The sequence below is a fragment of the Hemibagrus wyckioides genome, linkage group LG07, assembly GCF_019097595.1.
Source record: "Hemibagrus wyckioides isolate EC202008001 linkage group LG07, SWU_Hwy_1.0, whole genome shotgun sequence".
Taxonomy (NCBI): domain Eukaryota; kingdom Metazoa; phylum Chordata; class Actinopteri; order Siluriformes; family Bagridae; genus Hemibagrus; species Hemibagrus wyckioides.
In genome coordinates this window covers 18,747,491-18,759,720 of record NC_080716.1, presented here as the reverse complement: position 1 = coordinate 18,759,720, position 12,230 = coordinate 18,747,491, and the positions used below count along the sequence as shown (strand labels likewise).

Genomic DNA, 12,230 nt, shown 5'->3' with positions numbered 1-12,230 from the left:
AGCTTGGCAACAGCGAGGTCCGACGAAAGCGAGCAGCGCAAAATCCCGAGGAAGTCGAAGTTGTCCTAGTTGATAGAAATATCCAACGTTTCCGCTGCGGTGCGATCTGGACACAATAACTGAGGCTGAGGTAAGGCTTTGTGCTTGATGTTCATGATGCCTTCATTCGAGTCAAGCGCCATCGGAGCTGTGAACATGGCGCTTTAGTTTAGCTGAAGGATATTCACACACACACACACACACACACACACACACACACACACACTGGATCTAACCAGCAGTATGTTGTTACGCTAAGTACCGTGTTAATGATCCTGCTTTAAAGTATTCTTGGTCCTTTCATGCAGACAGGGGTGGCCGCAGGGTAGAAAACATCACACAAACAATTAGGGCATTTAGGGCTGTGAAAGGGTTGCCATTACTGAGGGCAAAACCCGCATTAATGGAGGCCATGAGGTCAGTGAGACAAAGCTGCACTGATGTAATGCCGCTCTGATGGGGAAATAGAGACATTTTTTAGTTGTGTATTACTTGCTATGGAAATATTGGCCTGTATAAAAAGCTATAATAAACATGCACGATCTTCTGCAACGATTCACTAAACCTTCATATCTGTAAGCATGAACAGTAGCGCCGCTTCTATCCTGTACTCATTGTCAGTAGACCAGGTGAGAAAAGTGCACTAGGTTCGTCCCTAATATTTATACATACACACCTACACATCATTTTCACCCATAACGGGAAATCCACGATAAAAACACCCCCCTTTGTGCTTTATTCACTCTTCACCATATATTCTGGCTAGGATCAGCTTTAGATCATATTCAACATATCTGCCCATGCAGCTCATTGATGTGTTTTATGTAAACAATGGTTAACTTGTTGAGTTTCCCGTGTATAAAAGTTCTAGTGCAAGGCATTTCAGTCAACATGTTTACACAAAATACGTGTAGAAAGTAGGTCTGATTAATGCTGACTGTAATAAGCAGATAATGAGGATTATATTGAGTAAATGTATGCAAGGAATAAGACTCCGTAGGAAAGCTTCTACTGTTCCCACCCTGAAGCGGATTAGTTTATAATAACGAAATGTGCTGAAATGTTTTACACTATAGTAACTTAGCAAGAATATTTACTGAAGTGTAACTATAAACATCACATTATACATTTAATTTTTTAAAGTGACGTTTAATGATGTGATAATGTTATGATGTCCAAAATGTTGGTGATCAGGCATTATGACCACCTGCCTTATATTTTGTTGGTCCCCCTTTTGCTGCCCAAACAGCCCTGACCCATCATGCACTGTGTATTCTGACACCTTTCTATCAGAACCAGCATTAACTTCTTCAGCAGTTTGATCAACAGTAGCTCGTCTGTTGGATCGGATCACACGGGTCAGCCTTCACTCCACACGTACATCAATGAGACTTGGCCACTAATGACCCTGTCACCGGTTCACCACTGTTCCTTCCTTGAACCACCTTTGATAGATACTGACCACTGCAGACCGGGAACACACCACAAGAGCTGCAGTTTTGGAGATGCTCTGATCCAGTTATCTAGCCATTACAATTTGGCCCTTTGTCAAACTCGCTCAAATCCTTACGCTTGTCCTTTTTCCTGCTTCTAACATCAACATTGAGGACAAAATGTTCACTTGCTGCCTGATATATCCCACCCACTAACAGGTGCCATGATGAGGAGATAGAATCATATATTTATATAATATGATGTATGTGTGTATTTCCTGTTAGAACAGTTTCCTCTTCAGAAGTAAATATATACACATGCACACACATACATAAAAAAATTGCTGCTTGTCATGGTACTGAGAAACCACAAAGGCCTCTGTCTGACACCTTCTGACCAATCAGAATTGAGCATTCTGAACCACCAGTATTGGGATTTCTAGCAAATCAAATTCTTATAAGAATCAACGCCTTCTGACCAATCAGAATAGAGCAGAGCACAGCAGTATATTATAAAGCAAAAAGGCAAAATCATAATGTAGGATATAGAAATAAAGGGTGTGTCAGGAATTGTTTGGTCGGCATGCTGAACCTGTTTTAAGCGTGTAAGACAATCACAGCAGAGGAAAAAAAATGTATAGAAATACCGTATAGAACTTTGTCTGTATTGTGCAATTCTAATGTAAATTAAAAAAAACAAGGTTTTTATGAATGGAGAACAGCCAAAAGCAGCACTTTGCTATTAAAGCGCTTATGTAGTGATTGTCTACCACACTGTACTTTTATCATACAAGTGTATCTGCTTTGGGTGCAACAGTGCATTTAATTTTATACACTGTACTTCTGTCAGGGAATTTGGGTCATGATATTGTCTTTATCCTAGTAATGTACTTTGTGTTCCTATATTAATTATTACGTAGTAAATTAAGGGGGTGTGCAGCGGCGATGCCAGCCCAACCTGCTCCGCGTGAAGCAGAGGAGGAGATGGAGACGGAGCCTGACTCTGAGGTGCCTCATGCGAACGGCGAGACTGAGGAGGAGAGGGAGCGGGAGGGAGGAGAGGCAGAGGAGACGATGGAAGAGAGTGGAGAAGAGCGAGAGAGTGACCTGGAGGAGAGCGAAGCAGAGGAAGAGGAGGAGGAAGAAGAGGAGAGTTCAGGTACATTTATAACCATAGGGTACAGCTTGTGTAAAAGCTGTGAAGGATCTTTTCCTGACTGAGGATCAGCTCCCCTCATGCAAGTTTAACTTGAATGAGTATCTAACCACAGACAAGTGTAAAAGGAAAGTCTTTAATGCCTTAACATTATTTCACACACTGATATATCACATGATCAAGGCTTGTAAGTGTATCTGTAATCTTCTGTCAGAGATTGACGATGAAGATTGTGAAAGGAGGAGGATGGAGTGTCTGGATGAGATGTCTGATCTGGAGAAGCAGTTCCTGGAGCTCAAAGAAAAGTAAGACTGCCTTCTTTTAGTATTCATGACCATGTGACACGGTTTGAAGGTTCCTGGATTAAAATAGATGACCTTGTGGTGATCTAGTAATAAAGGGCTATAGATGATTGGTCTGGAAAGCCGGTGTGAGCTCTGTCAATGATTAAATCTTTGTAGGTCTCCCAAGTCATACTGAATGAATAAGCCATCCTTGAGAGATTTCATTTAGTGAAACATGTCTGAGTTGAACAGTCTGTGATGCATTTGGTGGCAGAAACAGTTTAATGAAAAGACTTAACCTCCTTAATTTCGATGCTTACTATCTGGCATACTATAATGAAGAGGACTCGGGAGAGTGGTGAGAATCCACATGAAGGAGGTTTAATAACAAATCCAATCCAAAAATCAGTGACAAAACAGTCGTTACACAAAGTAAGGGTCAAAATCATGGATATAACAATAATCCAGTGACCCAAACAGGAATGTTGGCGAGATTGCTGGTTTGAACCGGTTTTAGTTTGTAAACAGGAAGTAATGTTGAGTAAAAAAGTACTGGTCAATATGCCGGAGAGGCAGGACCTCTGCAGGAATGATAGAGAAATGCTGCAGGTCCATGTGACACATGCACACAATCTCCTTCAGTGCATCATGCAGGCATATTTTCTGTAAATTCTTTTTAAAGAACACATTTTATAGATATTTAGGCTCTATCTGTACCTGTTGCCACTCACTGAACACACTGGAACATGTGCACATAAATCATTTAAATTATTTCCATCTGGTTGATGTAAACACCTGGCTGTGTGGTGTTAGGTTGACCTGAGCTTTGTCCTGGAGTTCTTATCGAGTATTAAAGCGAAGGACCTCATCTAGCTGCTGCTACAGTTAAAATACTGTAAGATTCTGTTCTGTAATACTAATACGAATACAAACCTCTTGGAAATATCTTGCTTTACCAACCTGCCTTGAAAATAGCCATTGATGCTGCCACTGCATTAAAAAAATAACTCTAAATAAACAAACATTATCAGTGTTACCATGGGGTGGCATCTGCTTTTGGGTCATTTTAGCGTGGGTTAGCTTGCAGACTTTCTGATGTATGGCAAAACCCGTGACTGAGTCAAATGCGGGAGTGTGGCACGGTTGGAAGGGGCAGTTTTTCGAAATAAAATACATATTTTAAACTATATATATATAAAATTATACGTTTATTGTATCTTTGCGGCCCGGTACCAAATGATCCACGGCCCGGTACTGGTCCCTGCTGTATATGACCAAAAGTTTGTGGAATTCTGAGTGGTCACACCCATATGTGCTTGTCGAACATCCCATTCCAGATTTCATCCCCCTTTGCCGTTGTAATAAGCTCCTCTAGGAAGGATTTTACACAACATTTTGGAGCATGGCTGCGAGCATTTGTTCATTTAGATACAGGACCATTAGAGAGGAAAGGCACTGATGTAGGGTAAGGAGGTCCGGGGTACAGTCAGCTTTCTAGTTCATCCTAAAGTTGTTCAGTGGGGCTGAGGTCCTGCCTCTGTGCAGGACACTCGACTTCTTAGACTACAACCTCGGCAAACTTTGTGTTTGTGGAGCTCGCTTTGTGAGTCATGCTAGAGCAAGTCTGGGCCTCTTCTAGACTAGGGAAATTGTAGGGCTACAACATACAAAGGCATTCATTACAATTGTGTGGCTCCAGATTTGTGGCAATAGCTTGGGGAAGAACTAGGTATATAAAGTATTTATGTATGTGAGTGCACCAGAAAAAACACTAGGGCTCCATCTACCTATTACAAAAAAATGTATTTAACAAGGAACAGACCAGAAAAATCAAATAATGGCAGCCAGTAAATCAACTGATATTCAGCTGTTGAAAACTGACAGTGTGACACTACAGGTTTTGACAGCAAGCTCTTGTTTTTATTCCAGCATCCACTCCAAGTAATGTTCTTTTCTTTCTATGAAACAATTTATCAGTGTGTTCGATGTACTGACTTTGATGCACTCCACAAAAGCATGCAGTAATCTGATTTCCCACAGTAATGTGCACATACGGCCATGTCTCCCACTATTACACTGACCTCTCTTCCCCTGGCCACCCACCTCTGTTTCTGTAGGTTATTTCGTGAGAGGCTGGACCAGGTGAAAGTGAAGCTGGATGAGGTGCTGACAGGAAAAGCAGGAGAGTACAGAGAGCCGCTGGCCACACTTCAGAAAAACATGCAGCTACGCACTCAGGTAGCAGGTAATAATAAATCAGAAACTAATGTAAAACAATGGCATGTCTTGCAAAGAAATGTGAAAACTGGCTCAGTTGTAAATGGGATTAACTGTCAAAGCACACACACACACACACACACCACAGACAGTATAAAACACAATCTGTTGCTGATTTGACAGGTGTTTAGTGTGTTCAGGTGTTTAATGTGGAGGGTGTAGTAGCTTAGTGGTTAAGGTGTTGGACTACTGATTGGAAAGTTGTGAGTTCGAATCCCAGGTCCACTAAGCTGCCACTGCTGGACCCCTGAGCAAGACCCTCAATTACTCAGATGTATAAAAAAATCAGATAAAAATGTAAGCACACTGATGTAAATTATGTTTCTACTGTCAAAATGCAGGTTTCCACATACTTGCCTGGTTCTGATTTGTAAATTGTTGTCCGGAATCCATACACACTAATGACTTTTAGATTAAAACCTGTTCTACTGTCAGACCACAACTTTGTTAATGAGTGTAGTACAGCAGTAGGTGAGATTCAGTAACATTTCTACAGCATTGACCTCGGCAGTGAAGGACACTCATGTGCATTTACATAAAAGCTTTTGTTTTGCATCCGCTATATGACCAAACATTTGTGGACGCTTGACCATATGTGCTTGGTGAACATCCCATTCCAGATTTTGTACACTCTGCTGTTATTATAACCTCCACTCTATTTTAAACTAGATTTTGGCTGTGAGGTTTTCATCCACAAGAGCGTTATAGAGAGGTCAGACAGTGATCTTGGGTGAGGAGGCTTGTGAATATTCCAACCGATCCCTAAGGTGTTCAGTGGGGTTGAGGTCTGGGCTCTGTGCAGGCCACTCAGTCTTGGATCTCACTTTGTGGTCAGGAGCATTGTCATGCTAGAGCAGGTTTGAGCCTCTTGGTTCCAGTGAAGGGAAGTTGTAATGCTACAGCACACAAAGACATTCTATACAATTGTGTTGCTTCTAACGGTTTGGAGGAGAACCACATAAGGGTGTAATGGTCTGGTGTCCGCATACTTTTGAATATATATAATATTTAAAATGTATAAGAAGCCGTATTTTTTCTGGTTGAACTTGCTTGTCTGACAGATAACTGCATAAATAATTAACATGAAATCTCGTTGTCTCAGGCATTAATTTGTCCACATTTTACAAAGTCGTTTTATTTTAATTCAGCATATATTTATTAGTTATGGAGTGAAATCAAAATCATTTTAAATTATATTGCAGCATGTATAAGATGATTTAACCAAATACCTGACAGACAGTGGACTAACGTTAATCCAAGCACTTCTTCAATGTTAAACGTCGCAGAGTCGCTGTAATGTTCCTCTCGTTTCTCAGTTACTGCCAATTCCCATTTGGACTTAAATTAAGTGCTCTTGGAGCAGCTTTGAGTATATTCACTGTGTGTTTTTTTTTCTCTGTAGGTGTTTATAGAGAGCTGTGCCTTCAGGTGATCCAACACAAGCATGAGTGTGAGATACAGGGTGCAAAACAACATCTGGAGGTAACACGATTCACAGAACATGCATATGTGCAAAACATACACTTGTACACACACACACACACACACACACACACTGTTACCCTGAGAGTTTGTGTGGTGGTGGTGGTGTGGATAGTGTCACTCTAAATAGTATGGATGCTCACAGAGTGAAAGGATCCTGCTGTTCGACACCATGAAGACGGAGCTGCTGGAAAAGATCCGCAGGCTGGAAGAGGACAAGCAGAGTGTAGACATCACCTCAGGTGAGTCACACACACACATGATCAAAGGCAAGAAATAACACATAGCTGAACACTTGATGAACATCTCTCTTCCTTTTCTCACAGAGTGGTGGAGTGATGAAGTGCGGATGAAGAAGTGTAAGAAGAGAAGTCACCTAAGCCACCTGGAGAGGAAGAAAAAGCCAGCGCTCGTGTCAGGTAACACCTCCATCTACCCATCGGTCAGGAGAGGTGGGCAATATGATGGCACCGATTTCGACATTGCAGTTTATTAACAGAATACTTGTCTGAATATCACCTTCCCTAATGTATTCTACATGTCCATCTCTCTCTCTCTCTCTCTCTCTCTCTCTCTCTCTCTCTCTCAGGGCCCTACATAGTGTACATGCTGAGAGACATTGACATACTGGAAGACTGGACAGCCATCAAGAAGGTAGTCAACTGTCACCAAACGTCCAATCATCCAGTTTCACAAATCACTTACTGATTATTTCTGTCCTCTGTGTGTGTGTATGTGTGTGTGTGTGTGAGAGAGAGAGAGAGAGAAAGATGCAAAATGGAATTTTGATCGCTGTGTCTTTGTCATTATCTCCAGGCTAAAGCAGCACTAATCCCCTTGAAGAAGAAGTCAGACAGTAAGTCCCAGTGTGTGTCGCTTGACAGTTAATCGATGTGTGTGTGTGTCTGTGTGTGTGATGTGTGTACCCACATCAGATTGTTCGTCTAACCTTCTAATCCCTAGAACTCTCTCTCTCTCTCTCTCTCTCACGCTCGCTCTCTCTCTCTCTCTCTCTCTCTCTCTCTCTCTCTCTCTCTCTCTCTCTGTCTGTCCTATGATGCGGTGTATCAGTCAGCTGTCTCTTTCTCAGTCCGAGGTCATTCGAGAGAGACGCCTGTAAAAACCGTAATAAACTGCCTCATCACTAACAAGCTCTGAACTGCATCATGCCTCCAACAGCTTCTAATTCATCACTTGCGGATTAACTCGATCCCTATCAAAGCCCTCACTATGAGCCAAGAAGCTTTCAGACGTAATTTACTTCTCCAGAAAGTCTCAATTTATATTGTGGCTCAAATGAAGACTCTTCTCTCCTTCCCTCTTTGTGTTTGTTTCTCTGCCCTGCTATATTACCTTCATCCGCACAGAGAATCTATATAACGTTTAATTCCAATCATTCATTATGGTCTTTATTACAGCTTAATTACCACAGAGGATAGATTACGAGTGCGTGCATGCATTACAGGATTTTTTCCTCCAAAGCAAATAAACTGGGGTGTGTGCAGAGTTTACATTATAATCTCATCTCAGCCTGGGGCAGTGTAGCAGAAGTGAGAATGTTAGAGGGATGAGTGCAGAACTGCATCACAGCAGCGTCACATGACCATCTGCACTCTCTCAAGCATCCTGTTACACTGAGCATTCAGACACAAACACCTCGGGCAGGTGGATCTGTTTATTCTGTCTTCATGTTATTTCTTTTCATCCTTTTGTTTGTTCTTATACTTTCTTTCACTCGTTCTTTTTTCCTTTATTTTTATTTATTTATTTATTTATTTATTACTTATTCTCTTTTTGTTTTTTTTCTGTCTGTCTGCATGTCTTTCTTTCTGTCTTTGTCTGTTTGTCTCTCGGTCTTCTTTCTTTCTTTCTTTCTTTCTTTCTTTCTTTCTTTCTTTCTTTCTTTCTTTCTTTCTTTTTCTTTTTTCCTTATTGTTGTCTTGCTTTCTCTTTCTTCCTTCTTCCTTTTTTTTTTCCTTGTTTTTTTTCTTTCATTTTATTTTTATTTAGTTTTTTGATATTTCTTTTTTTTGCACTTTCCTTCACTTCCATTGTGCCGTGGGATTTCTTGTGAGAGACTCTGATTTATGCATGCCTTGGACTCTTTGGTCTGGTTTTTTGTTCACTTTTTCTTTCTTCTTAGTTCTTTTTTCGTATTTATATTATTCATATTTGTCATACTTTTTTCCCCTTTCTTTCTTTCTTTCTTTCTTTCTTTCTTTCTTTCTTTCTTTCTTTCTTTCTTTCTTTCTTTCTTTCTTTCTTTCCTTTTCTTTTCTTTTCATAATCTGCAGAATGAGAAATATTTTCCAGCTCATTTTTGTTGCAAATGTAATGGACACAATCTGGCAGCACATCTTTAACATTATCCAGGGTTCTATCTAGGCCAAGGACAGTGAGTTAAAGAGGTCTGCTGTTCAATACACTTTTAGTAGTTTGCTTTGACCTCACCAACACAAAACGTCAAGGTGTTACACTTTAGATCAGTAAGGAACTGCACACACGCTCACGCCAGTGCTAATTCTACAAAGCTCAAGCTGTCAGAAATGAAGGTGCTCTTGTGATGGCAGGCTATACCACACTGACACATGTTATTATTCTCCTAATTCCTCTTTGCAAACTTGTCAACCCATATGTCTCTGTCTGTCTCTCGCTGTCTCTCTCTCTTCCTTTCTGTCTCTGGCAGGTCGTCAGTTGTCAGTGCGCTGTGAAGGAGGCACTCTGTTTTATGAGGGAGAGAGATTCTCAAAGGGCAACACTGTTCTATTGGAAGTCAATGATGAAAGCCCAGCACAGTCAGTATTCCCTCTCTCTCCATCTCTCTCTCTCTCTCTCTCTCTCTCTCTCTCTCTCTCTCTGTCTCCGTCTCTCTCTCTCTCTCTCTCTCTGTCTCCATGTCTCCATTTCTCTCTCTCTCTTACTCTCCTAACCTCAATGTACCTGTATCTCTATGAGTATCTGTGAATGCCAAGAACAAGAATTTTTTCCTGTACTGGGAAAAGGATTGCTAAAACTTGAATAGAATTGAGGTAGTGGATGTGGAAGTGCAGTCATTGGGAATAGTAAAGCTACATTTCTGTAGAAAGCTTCAATGAATTCTTTATTCAAACATACTGTATTAGTCATTTTTACTTGCATTACTAGTGTATTGTACTATGCACAACTTTCACAAGACATAGAAGGTAAAATAGTTTTTACTGTATTGCTACAGTTTAGAAAAGATGGGTAAGTATATGAGAACAGCTGCAATAAGACTTTCTGTGTTGGGTATAAAGGTATCGGGATGTCTTTCTTGTCCTAATAGTGTTAGTGTTTAAGTTTACTGGGTAATGAATGCTTTAGACATTCATTACAAGTGTGTTTCTAGTCAACAGTCTGTTGAGTTTCCAATTTTTGTTAAACACACAGGTTACAGATGTGGTAGAGATTAGGTTTAAAAAGTATTCCTTTAATCTGCAGTATAATAGGGCTTAATATAGCTTTGCAGAAAGGAGTTAAACTCTTTTAATGCCCTTGACTTTTCAGCTTTACTCTGGATTTTAAACACATATGATGTTTTCCTAAGACAAGCTGTTGTTATACTGTTATACTCACTCACTCTCTCTCTCTCTCTCTCTCTCTCTCCTTACTTCAGGGCGGTAATAACAGCAGTCAGTGCAGGGGAAGTGTGGTTCAAAAGGACAGATGGCAGCAAAATCAAAATCTACATTTCACAGCTACAGAAAGGCAAATACACAATACGGAGAGCCTAGAGTAAACACACAAACACACACACACCACACGCGCACACACACACACAAAATATACAACTGTGTTCTATCAGAGTGTATATGGGTCAAAGATCAGGTGTGTCTTTTTTATTTTTTTATTACATATTCATACTAAAATGCATTAACATCATTCCAGTCTTACTTCTCTGACATAAAAACAGACATTAAAGGGAAAAACAAGGTTGTAAATTGCAAGCTAGTGATTCAGAATAACAGTCCACTGTCACAAAACATTAAAGAGAAACAGTTACAGGAAAAAAGGAAATGAATCTCTGATGAATAGTCTTAAAACTACTATAATTTTCCTTTTTGTCTTTGACCCATGTACAATATATTAACACTCTTGTAACATCGGTACATCCTGTCGAGTGCTTCTGCAGCAATATACTGCTTTGTAATTCCTAACAGACTTACAGACAGACAGCTAGTCATCAGAGCTTCATCAATAAACACAATATGGCACTGGATAGAGTGCTTGACTAACACACAGGCAGAGCAGACAGCATAACGGCAGCTTCTGTTCACCAGCACACAGCGTATGGCCCAGCAACTGAAACTGCTGAATCACTGTTTCCCAACTACACACACACACACACACACCCCACTACACACAGCTACACACCAAGACCAAATAGGGATCATATAGATGCTTATAGCCCAATATATGTATCTTTACCCCTGACCATATCCCAGTCTAACAAACTGGATTAGCTAAAGCCAAAAGCAGAGCAGTTCCTGTGAACGTAACCACACCATGCCCATAAGGTGGTTAACACAATACTCCCATAAAGAGGTACACTAAAGATTTTGCAAAAGCCTCAACGACTGCATTCACGCATTATTATCTACACTAGTGAACCTGCAGTCACACTGGATATGTGCACTTTGAGTCTCCTTGTGAAATTGGTGTGACCAAGGCAGGCTTGGAAGAATCAGAACAAAAAAAGTTCCATATAGTGCAACTTGAATGTGTCTCAACTTTCTTAATGCAGTTCAACAGGGTAATAAATCGAGTCTTGTACATGCGGGGTCTATTCCCACCTCAAGCCCGATGTTTCTGTGCTTATAACGCAAGCCTGACCAGGTTAAACCATTTAATTATGATAAATGAATGAAGAAATGAGGTCCTACATATTCACAACGCCTAAGTTGGTTGCTAGCAAGCTGGCTAACTAGCCAATCATTGACCATAAAGCAAACAAAAAAAAAAAAAACACTTATCATCAGTTCCAGCCTCCAGACATCCTGTGTACTATGCATACTTTATAGTCAGGTCTAGAAGCCCAATCTCATGCCTTCCCACTGTTAAAATGAGCTCTTTTCTGTAAGTTTAGTCCTTCTGCAGTGCTATGCAATGTGCTGCCTCCTTTAGAAATCAACTCTGAAGGCGGCAGCGTGATTCATGATCACAAAGTTTAAGTAACTAAATTTATTATTCGCTTTGGAAGTGAAAGTGTTGAAGTCGACGAATTGAAATGAATGTAATTCAATTAAAGGAAAAAAAAAAAGCTAGTGTGACCGGGTCTTATTGCCCACCCTGGCGCCGTGCCCTGTTTCTATGACGACGCCAGGTTTGCAGATTAATAGCGCAGAGTTGCAAAACGCCGCTTTAATTACGATTGCACTTCAGAAGGAGGAGTAGATTTGTGGTGGTAGAGATTTTTCGAGCTCATTTTTTGATAAGCCTTAAGTGCAGAGTATTTATATGTTTGTAAGCTGATTTGGAAACTGAAGGTGCTTATAAAACTTATTTAAAAGTGTTTAATATAATCGTGTATTTATAACAAAA

At 40.4% G+C, this 12,230-nt stretch overlaps 1 protein-coding gene across 1 annotated transcript; it reads left to right on the top strand.

Annotated features, from left to right (window-relative positions):
- Positions 1 to 11,854, top strand: brms1 (BRMS1 transcriptional repressor and anoikis regulator). Its single transcript, XM_058395776.1, has 11 exons — positions 1 to 130; positions 2,393 to 2,631; positions 2,843 to 2,933; positions 5,030 to 5,157; positions 6,592 to 6,671; positions 6,817 to 6,913; positions 6,998 to 7,090; positions 7,261 to 7,325; positions 7,488 to 7,527; positions 9,358 to 9,466; positions 10,306 to 11,854. The coding sequence occupies exons 2-11, from the start codon at positions 2,418 to 2,420 to the stop codon at positions 10,421 to 10,423; spliced, it is 1,035 nt and encodes a 344-aa protein (XP_058251759.1). The 5' UTR covers positions 1 to 130; positions 2,393 to 2,417; the 3' UTR covers positions 10,424 to 11,854.
- Positions 11,855 to 12,230: the final 376 nt, after the last annotated feature.